This window comes from Piliocolobus tephrosceles, chromosome 3 (assembly GCF_002776525.5).
Source record: "Piliocolobus tephrosceles isolate RC106 chromosome 3, ASM277652v3, whole genome shotgun sequence".
NCBI classification, from domain to species: domain Eukaryota; kingdom Metazoa; phylum Chordata; class Mammalia; order Primates; family Cercopithecidae; genus Piliocolobus; species Piliocolobus tephrosceles.
Window position 1 is genome coordinate 81599610 of NC_045436.1, and position 16978 is coordinate 81616587.

General features: G+C 36.0%; 1 protein-coding gene across 7 annotated transcripts in view; it reads left to right on the forward strand.

The window, feature by feature from the left end:
• The window catches only part of LOC113224983 (B-cell scaffold protein with ankyrin repeats), a 227903-nt gene that overhangs the window by 60828 nt on the left and 150097 nt on the right, over nucleotides 1-16978 (forward strand). For all 7 annotated transcript variants that reach the window (XM_026455030.1, XM_026455025.1, XM_026455026.1 and 4 more), the window contains 2 exons: nucleotides 5920-6074; nucleotides 13364-13502. In XM_026455030.1, the coding sequence (XP_026310815.1) occupies nucleotides 5920-6074; nucleotides 13364-13502 (294 nt within the window). The remainder of the gene's footprint in view (nucleotides 1-5919; nucleotides 6075-13363; nucleotides 13503-16978) is intronic.

The window sequence follows — 16978 nt, forward strand, 5'->3', positions numbered from 1 at the left end:
CATCCTCCCACCTCTCCCTTTCAGCCATACAATCACTCTCCAAGTTCTAGCTGCTTCATAGGCGTATCCCCTTATCTGCTGAACCACGGAGACAACTGGGGCTGGATATACATGCCTTGCTCTTACTTCCCTGCACTTGGCCCCTGGTACTTTACTTAAGCCTATCACACTAGGTTCCACAGTTACATGTAAAAACCTGTAGTATACTGAAGGCAATACCAGAAATGGAAACATTAAAGTTGTTATTACTTCCCTGAGTCTCATGGCAACTTCAGGTAGGCCTTTCTCAAAGAGAGGTTTGGTACTTTTGTACTCTTAATCCACTTCTTTCAACCTCATCTCCTTGAAGTATGTTCAGTTGAAATACAATAATGCATTTTACCAGTAGTTATTAAGTGCTAGTCACTTCCTCGATCTCATGGAGATTGGAGAAAGGAGTTATGAGAATATAGGTCCAATGGCTAGAATGTTCTCTCTCTTCTCTTCACCATTTTAAGTTTAAGACCCACTTCTGAGGAGGCCAACCACCTGAATGCCTGATACATGTCTTTAGCTTAACATACAGTGGTGGTGGTGTTTTTAGTTAGGACATGAAGATACACACACATACACACACACACACACACACACACAAATATATAAGCATATGTATACAAACACTCATATTCTTAGGACATGGAGATATAGATAATATATGTATTAACACATACTATATATTAAAAATTTGTGTGTGTGTATATATACACAATAAAATTTGTATGTGTGTGTATATATATGATTGTGTCTAATTACCTTCTAAACTATTTAAAGCTTATAGAAAAGAAAATTAACTCAAATTGTTATCTAAACAACAGTGAAGTTTCATTTTCTGGCCAGAAAATGTCGTCATTTATTTACTTTGGAAAATTTGGATTTTTCTATTGAATTTACTACTTATGGCTCTGTTACTTTATTCCTAGGTTAATTCTATCTGCTTTTTAGTTGTCTATGCCTGTTTAATGCAAAACACTGTATTCTCTGCACATTTTAGAAAAGTGTTAGAAGAGGAGAGAAAGATTCTGTTTGACTTCACATTTTACTGGGGAGGAACAGTTTCTGAGCCACAGAGTTTAAGAACTGTCTACAAATAGTTTTAAATGTTTGACAGAAATTAAGTTATCCATCACTGGACAGGGATTATATTTTTAAGTGTGTGTTCAGAATGAAATACAGTGTTGGCAAAAGTCTTGATAACCTGTAAAAACTCATTAAAATATAAAATATTTTCATTATTGCACTTAATATGAGTATACCTTGATTTGTTCTGCTTTGCGTTCGCGTTTGGGTGTCTTTTTGTTTGTTTGTTTGGTTGGTTTTTTTTGAGAGGGAGTCCTGCTCTGTCACCCAGGCTGGAGTGCAGTGGTATGATCTAGGCTCACCACAACCTCTGCTTCCTGGGCCCAAGCAATTCTTCTGTCTCAGCCTCGTGAGTAGCTAGGATAACGGGTGTGTGCCATGACACCCAAATAATTTTTTTTTTCTTTTTTTGTATTTTTTGGTAGAGATGGGGTTTCACCATGTTGGCCAGGCTGTCTTGAACTCCTGATTTCAAGTGATCTGCCTGTCTTGGCCTCCCAAAGTGCTGGTATTACAGGCATGAGCCACCACGCCCATCCTGTGCTTTGCTTTTCTGTGCTACACAGACACTGCATTTTTTACAAATTGAAGGTTTGTGGCAACCTTATGTTGAGCAAGTCTATTGGCACCATTTTTCCAACAGTATGCACTTGCCTCATGTTTCCATGTCACATTTTGGTGATTCTTGCACTATTTCAAAGTTTTTTCATTATCATTATGTCTGTTGTAGTGATCTGTGACAAATGACCTTTGGTGTTACCATTGGAATTGTTTTGGGTGCCATGGACTGCACCCATACAAGACAGTGAACTTAAGCAATAGATGTTTTGTGTATTCTGACTGCTCCACTGACTGGGTATTCTCCCATCTCTCTCCCTCTGCTTGGGCCTCCCTATTCCCTGAGACAAAACACTATTGAAATTAGGCCAGTTAATAAGCCTACAGTGGCCTCCAAGTGTTCAGGTGAAAGGAGGAGTCACACATCTCTCACTTAAAATCAAAAGCTAGAAATGATTAAGCTTAGTGAGAAAGGCATGTTGAAAGCCAATATAGGCAGAAAGCTAGGATTGTTTCTCCAAACAGTTAGCCAAGTTGTGAATGCAAAGGAAAAGTTCTTGAAGAAAATTAAAAGTGCTACTCCAGTGAACACACAAATGATAAGAAAGCAAAATAACTTTATTGCTGATGTGGAGAAAGTTTGAATGATCTGGATAGAACATCAAAACAGCCATAATATGTCCTTAAGCCTTTTTCAGAGCAAGGCATGTGGTAGATAGAATAAATTACTGTCCTTGAGATATAAGTCATTTAAGGAAACCTAACTAGGCATGGATTTATTTGCTTATTAAAACAGGCAACAAGTATTTATTAAGTCTCTACCATGTGCCAGGCACAATTGTATGCACTAGAGATATAGAGGTGTGAAGTTCGACTAGGGTGTTGCTAAGAAAAGGTGCCCCAGAGGAAGAGTGAGTGAATTTGGGTGGGCAATAGCATAGAAGGAGAGCAGAAGGATAATCTTGGGTGGCGGTTTAAATTTTTAGTTGAGCATCACTGTCAGTTAATAGTTGTTGCTTCTATGAATCTCCTGGTCAAAACACCTGCAAAGTAGAGAGCCAAGCCTACAAATTTAACCCTTGGGAAAAAATGCTGGAGTTACCCCTTCTCTTATCAGTTTTTCTTTCTCTGTTGTCTTTGGGAAGGGTGGTAAGTACATCAGGTTCCATTCTGTTCCCTTATCTAGTCCCAGTACTAGCTAATTTTATTTTAAAATAGTCTAGTTTTATTCTTAGGGTAAAAGCAAAACTTCCTTTTGCTCAGTAGAAGTAGCAGCTAGGAAAGTCCCAGTTATCTCTGTTCCAAATTAGGTTTTAACTTATTAACATTATCTTTGTCCCAGGACCTTCTTCTGCTCTTTGAATTTTAAGTTTGTGGTTTATTTAGTTTTGGAAAATAATTAATTTTGGAAAACGAATTTTCTATTTGAGGTTGTCTTTTCCAATCATGTTTTGGGCTCCGTTTTCTCTGTTGTGATGTCTCTGTTCATTTAGTTCCAGATTTACTTTTATCTTTGAGAAACTCCTCAAAATTTGTTCTTGTGTAATTGCACCATTTATGAATTTCTAGTGCTTTAATACATTCGTTATCTTAAAAGCAATCTTTTCTATTATTGCATTTATATGTTGTAGAGTAGGAAAATAGATACATGTTCTCAGTCTGCAATCTTCATCATTTCATTCCTCTCTTGAATTAAATGGACATATATAATTTAAAACTGTAAAACAAATACATTTTCAGTGTAGAAAAATCTATTTTGGGGTTATATATATACACACACATATATGGCTAGTCTATTCTCATTCATTCAAGTTTATGTCTTTAATTCCCTCTACACAGCTCTGTATATGTACAGTTTTTATTTTACTAGAATGAAAACCTACTAAATTGACAATTTTTTAACTTGAATTTTTTTCAGTTATAACATAAACTTGTTGCTTGTTGTTAAATACTCCTTGATAGAATTATTAGTGACAACTTTTATCACATTTTTATCTTATTCCTTATTTCTTAGATTGCTTCCAATTTTCTCCATTACAAACACTACTTCTGTGAATATTCATAGAGATAAGTCTTTTTGTACATTTGTTTTTATGTCCCCAGGGTAAATAAAATAACTTTTTTTAACCTAATATCAGAAGAATTAGCAGAAAATCCTGGATACTGCCATGGTGGAATGACTTCTCCTTTTAAGGTGTATTAAATAAAATCTATTTCTTAGTTTTTCTACAAACTCACAAAAGTAGTGAGCCAGTTTTATACAACCTTTCACTGTTTTCATTTGTGTATGTCTATGTGTGTGGGTAGAAGGGGGGGGCGGGGGGAGAGAGAGAGACAGGGAGAGAGGGGGAGAGAGAGAAATTGCTTATGAAAGTGTTTTAAATTGTTAGTGAAATAAGGACTGTTTTTCATTTCAAACAAGACTAGTACTGAGAGCAAGCTGGAAATCCTAGGTGCCTTTGTGCCTTAGTTCTTCAACTTTCATAAGACAGAAGAAAACAAGACAACTTTCATTTTCAGACACAGCGTGGGGACAGCTCCTCCCTCTCAAGGGAGGCTCTCTTTTGTTACTCTGCTTTTCTGATAGAATTACCTATGTGAAGCTGGTGACTTCTCTTACCGCCTTTGTCTCTATGTTTTTACCCTGTCAATGCTGCTTAGCCAAAGACCACCAGGAAAGTACCTGCACTTGAAGTGTTTGGATGTTTTTTCTTGTTGTAATAAAGAGAAGGCACATCAGGGAGAACCATGGGGTATCTCAGGAAAAGGGCGTTAGAAAGGACTTGGAAGATTTAGACTTGTGTGAAGTGATTTGAGGGAGGGTTCAAGGAAGCAGAGCTTGGATATAGTTTGCCTGCTATCAAGAAGCAGGCGTAATTTTATGATTTGACATGTTAATGGAATATTAATGACTCTACTTGGAAGTGAGGGACCAATTTTTCTGGTCTGCTTGAGAGTGAGGGGTTTCCTAGGGCAAGGCATTTTCAGAGCCCAAACCAGGAAATTCCCAGACAAACTAGGACGAGTGGATCACACCATGTAGAGGGCAGGAGAAATGAGATGAGGCCGGAATTGCTAAAGAAACAGTCATTCGTACTAGCCAGGACTTGGTCATTTTTGTGGTTTGGGCAGTGCTCATTATTTTATCTAGATTCTGACATGATTACAACGTGGTCTTGTCCCTCTCTTGGTTCATCATGGTGACAGAGTGGCCTTGTCTAATTTTGATGTTGCTGGTACTCAGCAGAAAACCAGATTCTGCCTCTGAGTGCCAGGATGGCTTCCAGAAAACCAAGGCATTCTCATGGTGCCAGGTTAGTTTCCAACTGTCAGGGGCTGCTTTTCTTTATTCTAGTTCCCTTCTTGGGGGGTTTGAGGGGTGCTTTTGGGTGGACATGAGTTTATAGATGTGACCTCCTCATTTCAAGAGTCTTAATTTTAGCTGCATTGGTTCTGTGCCCTAGTGAAACATTTTGGGCTTTGAGACACTGAATAATAATAAAACATTATCTATTTCTCTTAACTCATTTTTTTCCAAATAGAGAACAATGTTTTAATGATTAAGACTAAATGCTAAATTACTGTTAAAATTTTTAAAATCAGATTCTATGCTCCTTCTTTGAGATCGGAAATTTACATTAGCATATTTCAGTGTTCTTAGTAATACTGATATAAGTAAACCCAATTTATTTGATATAGGCACTTATTTCCATAGAATGCATTAACATTTTGATGAGTACTAGTATTTCACTATTAAACTAGTATATCCTAGAAATAAATACTAGTTTAATTTATTTAGTGATTGTCCCATAATTGTGCTTTCTGTTTTTTAAAATTAGAAATATGTAAAGGGCAAATAACTATTCTGATTTAAATTGTTCCGACTTAAATGTCCTTAATAACCATCATGGAAAACAAATGGTTTTATGTTTTACAGATCTACTGTTTTAATATTAAGAGAAAATATAAATGGTGACTGGATTCTATTTTTTGGAAAACACTTAACTAGTAGATGAACATAGTATTACATATTTGATTTAGTTTAGTCATAATGATTATAAAACTAGTTAAATTGTGAAGCATTATTTTAATTATTAACAGTGGTTCAATTATTTCAGCTATCTTAAACTCAGTTCGGTTTTCCCATATATTAAATTGGTTGTTCAGCAATTAGTCTTTATAACAATGGAGGAAATATTGTGGCTTTAGTTATATGATAATCTGCATTCATAAAATTTTCTCTAGATTCTGAAGACTACCTTGAGGTCAACGTTCCAACAGACCTACGAGTAAAACATTCTAGGGAAATAAGTAAGAGAAAGGAAATTGAAGAACTGCCGGAAGCTTCAAGAAACACCAAACCACTAGCAGTGGTGCTTCCCGCTGAAATTCCATGTGAGGTCAGTAAAGACACCTTGTTATTTAAGTGACCCCACTGTGTTGTTGTTGTTGTTGTTTGTAGAGACAGGATCTCATTATGTTGCCCAGGCTGGTCTTTAACTCCTGGCCTCAAGCGATCCTCCTGCTTCAGCCTCCCAAAATGTTGAGATTACAAGTCATGAGCCACCGCATCCAGCCCACCTGTTATTTTTTAATAGATATTGTATTTCACAAGAATGCAAACTCCAACATAGCTGTCATTTTTGTCTACTTTGTTCATGGCTATCCTCTGAACTTAGACAATTAGTAGGCATTCGATACACACTGGATGATAATTGAATAGGCATTTGTTACATAATTGCTGAAAAATTAAATAGTGAAGGTTATATGGAAGCTTAATTTTATCAACTGTTACTTCACATTTTGCAAATAGATGTACAATTGCCATAGCTATCAAGCTAATTAAAATAAATTTAGATTCACATTAAATAGGTTAAAGATCTATTTTCCTAAAGGGAAACATACCCTTGGATAGAATTTTAAAACACCAATTTTTCAATGATGAAACATGTATTAAAGGCTGACATTAAGTGGAAATACCATAAAAGTTAGATGAGATGGTCCTTCAGGAAGTAAGAGTATAATGTGGAGGCATGATTTCTGAGCAAGTGACTGTGGGAATGTATGTTCCCAGCATGTCTTCCTCCTAAATCTTGCTTGGAATGAACCACTAAAATGAGCCTTTCCAAATCTCTGACTACATAATCTTAGGACAAGAAAAAGATGCTGGGCCTCAGTTTGTGGCATCCTTGAGTATAAAGAGGCAGATATACAGGAGAGCCTTATGGGAGTTGCCTAAAGGAGTCTTTCTGATAGAAGCCAGTGATAGGGGCTCACTGACCTTTGGGTGGGTCTCCTGATCCTACTGGTATCAGTGGTTCTGATGGAAGTGGAATATCCTGTGTAGAGGGGTAAAGTTTAGTTTCCTCACCCTCATTCTCTAGACCCTTACCCCATGCCTGAGCAGAAGAATTGCTGTTTTAAGCTATTTGTTCTCAGTTCCAGAGGAACAAAAAAATGCTTTGACACTACCTTAGAGACCCCAGGAGACTGAACTATACAGGTGTGAGGAAACTGACACAGATGATCAGGCAAAGAAAAATTACAAGGACTCAGAACATAAAGGAAGGAGATCAGGCTAAACAGTCAGAACTCGTGGCTCCTACTGAGACAGAAACAATGGAAAAGACAGAAAAGAAGTGTAATAAAAAAATGGCAACTACTCTCAAGTAGATGAAATCAAAGCAGAAAAAAGAAAACCCTCTGAAACTAAAAGTAGCTCAACAGGAGTTATACAACGAGTCTAAGTAGCTGCTTTTAAAAATATCTGCAACAGTAAAATTGGAGCACTACAAGACCCTTCTCTTACTAAATTTTCAAAGAAATCAGTCGCAAAATCAAACCTCACTGCTATCTAAGCAAAGATGTATTATGTAGATAGCTAGTTAGATAAGGGTTTTTTTCAGTAGGAGAATCATGGACTGTTTTTTATTGACATTGATACAATTCTTTCAGACTCTTGGATTTAAATTATTTCAATTAAAATTTCTTTTAGGTTCCCCACTTTTTAAAGAATCCTAAACATTTAAAAGGCTATACAAAGTTATTTTATTGCCAGCCCCACATTCTCATCAAAGTAAGCTAATCATTGGACCAAAAATAGTTATCCCAGACAAGATTTTGTTGTTTTCAGAACCTAGATTTTAGTATAGTCTGAATCTGTAAGACTATTGCCAACTACCATAGAAAAGATCACTTTTACCCACTGAGTGAAAATCATGTTTCAGACTTGCCACGACAACTTTCAGCCTATGGCAACTGTCTGAAAGCACAACTTTTGAACTCCAATTCATTTCTGAGAAGTATTCCAAGTAATCTGTGAATAGAGACCACTTAAGACTACTGCCTTAAGGAAATGATAGTTGAGGTTTCCCTATCATCCTAAAAAATCTAGAAATTTTACAATACTAACTCAGTCAGTCGCCAGGTCTTCTTTAAGATGTACCTGATTTACACCTAGTATCTTCAAACCCTGTTAATTTCTCTTTTTAGTTTTGTGTTTCCAGCATGCTAACACTGGGTTGACTGTGAGTTCTTTATAGTTGCATAATTTTCATTCTCCCTGATGAAAAGGGAGTTAGTTTAAATTATTCCTGCTGCTGGCTCTTGCTGTAGAATTGCTGAGGTCTATGGACCTGCCTCCTAGAGAAATTCTCTTCTCTGTGCCCTCATCTGCTCTGGAGCATTAACTTTAGTCTATCGTTAATTAAGGTAGTGGGTGCTGTTGCTATTGCCTGTGACCCTTGGAGCTTGAGAATATTGATTCCTCTGCCTTGTCACTCTTCCTAGCACTGCTCTTTTTCACAAATTTGGATTTCCTAGACCTTGAAAATTTTGTGCTACTTCTCAAACAGCAGAAAAATATTTTACTTTATTTCTTTAACTTTTTTTCCCCCATGCACTAATGAAGATATCCCTCCATTGTCCTATTTATGTAAATTAATTATCTTACATACCTAGGGAAATACCTAGGTGAGTTTTAGCAGTTCCAATCTGCTTCTTAATTTGACCTCTTCTTTTACTTTCTGTATGACTGGCACACTCTTCTTGTTTTAGTATATTTTTTTGAACTTTTCTTTGTTTATGGGCCAAGACATTTGTTTGTCTGGCATATGCCTCTTGATTTTTTTGTGTGGGTTAATTGACCATGAGAGATGTGAGTTCTAGGTCTCCCAAATGCATCCACTGTTCAAATGAATCTCACCCAATTTTATCTCCCTGATGAAAAATCCACGTGTGAGGTACTCTCCCATTGAAATTACACCAAAACCAGAACTAGACCTGGTCTATTTTTTAGTAACTTCTCTTCCCTGTGCAGTCCTTTACTCCGGCAAACACCCCCCAGAGCAGTGGCTCTCCAATGAAGGTGATTTTGACCCTCTCTACCAAGGGGATATTTGGCAAAGCTTGCAGACATTTTTGATTGTCATAACTGGGGGATTGCTACTAGCATTTAGTGGGTAGAACTCTGAAAGCTGCTCAACTTCCTGTAATGCACACAACAGCTCCCACAACAATTACACATTTGGTCAAAAAATATCAACAGTGTCAAGGTTAAATCTTATTTTTGTGATCCCTAGCCACAGATTCAGAAATGACTTCTATATTTTCTCCGCAGTAGCTCCATCCTAAAGAACAATTAAGAGTGAGCTTATTTTCTTTATCTCTTTTTTTCTTTAAACCCAGATCTTTAAATGTATCATTTTCCCTTCCTTTTGGTAGAATCTGCCCACTGTAATCTCAACTTTCCTTCTCCCCAAATCTCTTACTTCCTTTAGTATAATCAACCTTAATTCTTTTATTTTTATTTTATTTTCATACTGCTGCTATTCTGATGTTAAGATAGAGACATTTAAAAAACCAGTTGCGTCACTTATTGATTTCTTGAGAAAATTTAATTCTGAAAGTCATCGTGCAACCACAAAAGACCTTTAAAGTGGCTTTATCAGCATTTGGATCATATTAATTTTATTAAATGTTTTTAAAATCAGAATCCTACCACACACCATATTCCCTAATAAAGGTCTTTATTTTATATGACCTGTTCATTGACACACTCTTAAGGCTAAAACCCTAATATGAGTCTTCAAGCCCATAGGACAGACCATGGATTATGTAATAAACAAATATAGAGATAAATTGAGATGCCATGAAAGAATGTGAGTCTTAAGGGCTAGAAGAATTTCAGAGATAACCTTTTTACCAGTTCATCTGTTGACTCTGAATACAATTTAAAACAGTGTACAAAAGTTAATAGCACTACCCACTTACTTCTGATACCAAATCACAAACTAGTCCTTGGTAACCAACCTTAACTTAAAGCCCAATCCTGTGATTTAATTGAAAAATACAGTAAAAGCAGCAAAAGATGATTGTGTGCATTAATGCCTGAAATGTCTGTATTGTGAAGTGATGCCTTCTCAGAGGTGAAGTTTTACAGTGACCAAAAGATGTCTCTTTCTTTTAAGTAAGTGGTTATCAAAAACTAAACTACATACAGGGACTACTAGGGGAGTTTTCACACACACAAAATAATGCCTGTGTCCTACCTCAGAGATTCGGATACAAATACAACATTGCTGACCAAATTTTACCTCTTTTGTTAGGTCTCAAGGCTTATGACCAATGTAGCCAAGCTTTAAAGTTTGGAAGTGATAATTGTCATAACCCCTTGTTTCCCTGAATGCTCTGACCCAAATAAGGGATTCATAGAGGAGTCAGAAAGATTGGGAGCAAAACAATAGCTTCATAAGTGGTAAAACCAGTTTATGATCATTTGGGGTTCCTAATATTTTCTCCACTGAATTAAATTTACTCATATAATTAAGAGCCAGTGCTTACTCCCAGGAGTAGAGGAAGCTTTGAGTACTGAGAGAAGTATGGAACAGAGCTGACCATACTCAATTTAAAAATGTCATCTTTTTACAGACTTACTCCATCTTAATTTAAAAATTTATATACAGAATGTGTTTATGTGAATAATTTTTGAAAGGTGCTACAATAATATAAGAAAACAAAAACACCCTTAGGATGTTTAAAATCTAGCTAGAAAGGCAAGACACAGACATGAAAAACTAATCAGTAGTAGAGAGCATGACTCTTAGTAATAGTCAAATGATGGTTATGGATATGCAGTGCTCTAGTGTTCCTTTGAAAGTTCTAAAACTTGTGAGCTGAAGTTGCAGGAGGATTTTGTGAAACTGGTGAGATCTGAGTTGGACATTGTTGGAGAGGATAAATATGGGGATATAGAAGGAGAAAAGGAATTAAATATCATACCAACATTCTGTTCAAGCAGGCCCGGCTACCTAGTTTACAGTGCAAAATGAAAGTACGAAGTACCATGTTCAAATTATTATAATGTCAAAGTAATTACAGCAGAATATTAAACCAAATACAGGGCCTTCTAAGTGTGGGGCCCTGTATGACTGTAAGGTCATGGGCCCGTGAAGCTGGCCATGGGTACAAATGAAGATATGAGTGCCTCATTTGGGGTGGTCAGTGTGCTTGTCTTTTGTTTAGAGCTTTTCTGTGGAAATGGTTGAAAGGTGGAGTCCTGCCTTTTTTTTTTTTTTTTTTTTTTGAGACAGAGTCTTGCTCTGTCGCCCAGGCTAGAGTGCCGTGGTGTGATCTCGGCTCACTGCAACTTCTGCCTCTCGGACTCAAGCAATTTTCTTGCCTCAGCCTCCTGAGTAGCTGGGATTACAGGCATGCATCACCATGCCCAGGTAATTTTCATATGTTTAGTAGAAACGGGGTTTCACCATGTTGGCCAAGCTGGTCTTGAACTCCTGACCTCAGGTGATCCACCTGCCTCAGCCTCCCGAAGTACTGGGATTACAGGCGTGAGCCACTGCGCTTGACCCTGAATGGGAAATCTGATGTGTCAGAAGCAGTCATAAGTAGGGAGTCGGTTGGGTGGATAAAACACTGGGAGAGTGCATGTGCACTGGCCAAATGTGGAAAGGCATAAGTCAAAGTTAAACAAGGAATGATGCACACACAGGAAATATCTCTGAACTTTAAAGCAGAGGATCTTGAGTGAGCCCAAGTGAAATGGAAAGACATTATTTGGCTCTTAAAGATTTCAGGTAAAGGGGCAGATATGAGAAACAAAAGGAACAAAAGAACTGCCAGAAGCGAGGCCCTGTGAAGAGGAGGTTGCAGATGTGAGGAACAGGAGGGCTTACACTCCTGCTTTTCTGGCATGTTGCATGTGTGGGGCAAGAGCAACAGGTGGAATAGTGGGAGTTCCTTTGAAATAGGATCCTTTCCCGATGAGCACTGTAAATTCTGAGGAGAAATTTAGTTCAAAATACCCTATGGACAAATATTTGGGAGTATTAGACTCTGGTGGAAAATGCCTGAAGTAGATTTTTGTGTGAGCTGAAATGATTCTGTAACATCAACATAGTTAGAAGCTTTTTGGGATAAAGCATAAAGATGTAAGTTTTATTGGTCAGTAATTTATACTTAGGGGCATTTAAGAGAATCTTGAAATTAGTAACTTTTTGATAAACATGATTTTATAAAAGCATATAAGTACAATCCCTGTTTTTTTTTTTTAGCATGGAATTGAAAGTTAGTATGACTTGAAGAAAGCTTTTGAAAGGTGATATCTAAGATAATCATAAAAAGAATGTTTTATTTTAGCTTTTTCGTGGGATTTGACAGCATGATATAAGGAGTAGTGTGGATTTGGAAATTAAATATTTCTGATTAGACTTCAGAATGTAATTCTATATATTAGTTGTCCTTTTCTTAAATGAGAAAAAGAAATAGCCTTATCTGTTTATTTTGGGGTGTGTGTGTGTGTGTGTGTGTGTCTGTGTGTCTGTGTTTGTCTTTCTATATGTATGCCTTTGTGTTTATCTGTTTCAGTTAGGATTAGAGGAAATATATTTATATAAAAAGTGCTGAGTATAATTGCTAGTATAAAATAGATAATAAATGTTTATGCCTTTCTTTTCTCTGTATTAACCCCAATCTTTCATTCCTAGTATTGTTTCTCAATATTTTTTCACAAAGAGTTATTCAGTAACCTTTTTCACCTTATAGATGTGGCTCTTCCATCTTAATTAAATCTAGAAACTTTAGATTTATAACCTTTAGTCAACTCAAAAACCATCGCAGACACTTAATCATAAATAAAGAGTAGCCACTGAACTTCTACTACATAAAACATAAAACTATTGGACTTCTTAAAAGAAAAGTCATTATATTTAAATTGTAAGAGATCTTAAACTTTTTCAATTCTATCATTTATAGATAAAGAAACCAAGTTATACGAAGGAGTAAAAAAGGGATTTGGAAAAATGATTTGGTTAACAACTTAATTATAGTCTTCTGCTGGTCTGTGAAATGATGCGTATACCCTGGTACAGAGAGCCATATTTAGGAAGAGGCAAGAGGAAAAGGAAGAGGCCATATTCACACTGTTTCTTTAAGTTGCAAAACATGGCATAAGAGGGAAAAAAAGAACATCCAATAAAAATAAATTTGATAATATTTAAACTGTGGTGAGAATCACATTTATGTATTTTATTTCTGGATACAGTTGAAAATAAAAACACCATAGAAGACTTATTCAATGATAGTGTATTACCTTAATTATAAAGAAATGTAATGGGTTCTTTGGCTAATGTAAACTTTTTCAAATGCTTAAATGGGTTACATTTTCATCTTACAGAATCCTGGTGAAATATTCATAATTTTGAGAGATGAAGTAATTGGTGATACTGTGGAGGTTGAATTTACATCAAATAATAAGCGCAATAGAACACGGCCAGCCCTTTGGAGTAAGAAAGTCTGGTGCATGAAAGCTTTAGGTAAGAATGTTTATGATTTAATAAGTATAAAACATCATCCTTAGTTCCTTCCAATAAATTTATGATAAACGGTTTCACTTCCCTACAAAAACTAATATTGTTCTGCAGGTGTTTCCTGTGTTTAGTTTTCACATAACCAAGGTTGTTATTATTAATCTGGATTTGCAAAAGTAAGAACATGCAAATTATGAGAAATTAGTTTGTATACTATGTAATGAAATGACATCCAGTAACATCATACATTTTTAAACATGTCAGCAGAGAGCATTTAAATATATGGCAATTACTAAACATATAACTAAAATTGTGTGCTTTGTTGTGACATTTGGATTAGCAATTTATTTTGAGTTTTATTAATAAACTCTATTTTATTCTCTTTCTGTCTTTTTTCCCCCCAAGTCTCTTGTATATTTTTGTGGCTCTGAAAAGCATGTTTTCTCCATTATTTTATCAGTATGGTGCAATTTGTACATATAATCTTCTCATCTTTTCCTTATCTCACTTACAAAGCTAATCATTTGATTATTCAGCTTTGCTTATAGAATGATAAATTGTATCAGATTTAAAATTCCAGATGGAATAACCATACTTGCAACAATAATTGTGCTAAAATCAAACTCTAATATTAATCTGATACTAATTTCCAGATATCTTAATATAAATGTAAGACTACTTGGTTTTTACATTTATGATGTCTTTTCATGATCAGAGAATAAAATCATCTTACAAAACCTCATAAATGTGAACTTTGTAACATATTTAGAAATAAAAAGATGCTCAATCTTGTTATGAATTTGGAAATGTGGCAAAAATATTTTAAATTAAAGATCATGTCAAACACATTTTGAACATTTATTCCTTTTAAAATATAGTGATTATGCAGTCTATTTACAAAGCATTTACAGACTTCTGTTTGTGTGGAAAGCGTGTGTATGGATTTCCTTGCACAGCTTAGACTGAAGTTGGATTATAAGAAGGAAAAACTCTATACTAAACATTTATAAACATTTCAGACACTGCTTTCTGTCATGGATAAGCATATGTAGAAGTGAAATGAGAAAAACTCCATCTCTTTCCTTTTCTTTCTTTCTTGTCTCAATGCCCCCTACTTCATTATGTCACATTCTTAAGTGGTTTAATGAATAAAATTTTCTAACTAATTAGTTTCAGAATTTAAATTTAGTTAGAATAAAGTCACTATAGAAACATCAATATTGCAGATTCAGAAGCACTTAAATAATATTTCCCCAAAGCAGATTAAGATGTCAAATGTAATTATTCACATTACTTAAAAATTTTTGCTCAGTATACCTGCTGGCTAGGACAGTATAAAGAATAAAACATGTCAAAGTTCAAATTAATTATAAGAAAATCAGAAAATGAATATGTCATGCTTTCCAAGATATACCAAGACATAATATTATCTCCATGGTTAAACAACAAATCTGTAATAAATAGATAAATAAACCACTATTTACCAACTATCATAATTAAACTTATTTAAGTATTTGTTTCAACTGTTGTATTCTGTAAATTGATGAGAAATTTTCTCCCAAAGTGTTGACTGCTTTGTATCAATATTCAAGGTGGTTACTTGAACCTGTTTGGGAGTATGGATGGAAAATGCCTCAGCAGAAATAGGCCCAGAGCCTTATTTTCTCTGCTTCATGTCACTGTATTTTGAAATGTTTTGAACCCTACTAAGAACAACTAGTAAGAACTACATTTTACATCATGACCCAGTACATGTGCACAGATATATAAGGAAAACAAACGTTTTACAAGTAATATTTAGACTTATCATTTTAGCCCCAACAGTAAAGAGCCCATTTTTACAAGAAAAAGCTGAACAACTACAAATCGACCACGTTTCTTGAACCCATTAGAGAACTAAAGTTGGAAGGTGTTAGTTGCAGGTGTGATACCTTTTCTCACCATCATAAGATTCACAGCTGTCATTCCTATAATAAAAGACAGATTAACAAGAGAAAAGGGTAACAAATTTATTTAATCAAAGATTTATAGGAGCCTTCAGAAATGAAGACCCAAGGACCCAGGGGAAACTGTGTATTTTTATGCTTAGGTTCACTGAAGAATAAACAGCCGTGTAGAACAGTGATTGAACAAAAGAGTATGAACTAGTGGTAACAAGCTTGAGGGGAGGAGGACCCAGTAAGGCCTGGCTGTTCCGACTTTTGTTGGCTTCTCTATGAGACATTCTTTCCTCCCATGTATGGAGCAGGTTTTCTCTGAAATGAAGATCTTTAAGGGAGAAGAGAGAAGGGAGACCTTTTTTGGTTTTGTGGTTCTCTTTGGGAAAGAGGAGTTTCAGTTTCTATGATCTGCCTTGGGGAAGAGGAATTCTTGCTTCTATGACTGGATCAGGGGCAGGAAGAAGGGTGGGAGACATGAGGATGGAAGGTCAGAAAGACCTTGCTTCTGAGGCCCTTTTGTCTTCTTTAGTTCAAAGTATGCAGCACACTAAGACGTCATACTTTGGGGTATTGTCTTCTGAGCTCTGACAAGGGCAATCCACTATTTCAAAAGCTGGAGAAAACAATGAATTAAGAGAGAGTCATTTGAAATCTACTTACCTAGAGCAGAAGCCACTGGAGCCACAAAGTAGTAGGAGCACTTAAGTGTTAATTTTGATGGAAGTCTGAAAGCTGAGAATGGATTAGTTTGAGAGTGAGAAACTCCTGGAGGCAGTAGTTTTAGGAGGTTCCCACACTTTTGTAGGATTTACCTCCATGAATCCCACCAGGTTTGTACAATGCAGATCTGAGAAAGATCCCATGGAACCCTGGTGGGGTCAGAGGAAGAATAATCATGGTGAAATACTTCCAGCATGTTCTCCATAGCACAGGCCTACTCTCCAGAAGAAAACACTTTACCAGAGCCTCATTCCAGCTGGGAAAGGACATCATTTCACTGTGGCTCCCTCTGGCCTTCCTGTCTCACTTAAGGGGGATTAGGGGAAGCTATGCCACAGCAAAAACACTTGTAAAGTCACAGCGAAGAGTCACTAAAAGACTAAGACTTAATCATAAGAATATAGAATGCTTTCCTTCCCTACAACCTTATGGTTACCACAGCAGGATTCCAGCGTAATGACAGTGGATTACTGTTTAAAAAACGCAACCAACCAGCCGAAAAAACCCAGCAAGATCCAGACTCTCTCTAGGTAAAGTACTTAGAAAAGTACATAATCAAAAGAGAGACAGAAACAAAAATGGTAGAGGAATTTAAAGCCGCTAGCACCGATAGCTACAACAAACATTAAATACAGTCCAACTCCCAAACAGATTCCTATAAATTCTTTCACTACAAGACTATTTACCTTATATCTAGTCATAAACCAAAACCAAACATTGCAAGGCATTCCTAAAGCAAGATAAACACAATTTAAAGAGACAAAGCATGCATTAGACTAGAATTAGATACGACACAGGTGATAAAATTTTCAGAGAGGGATT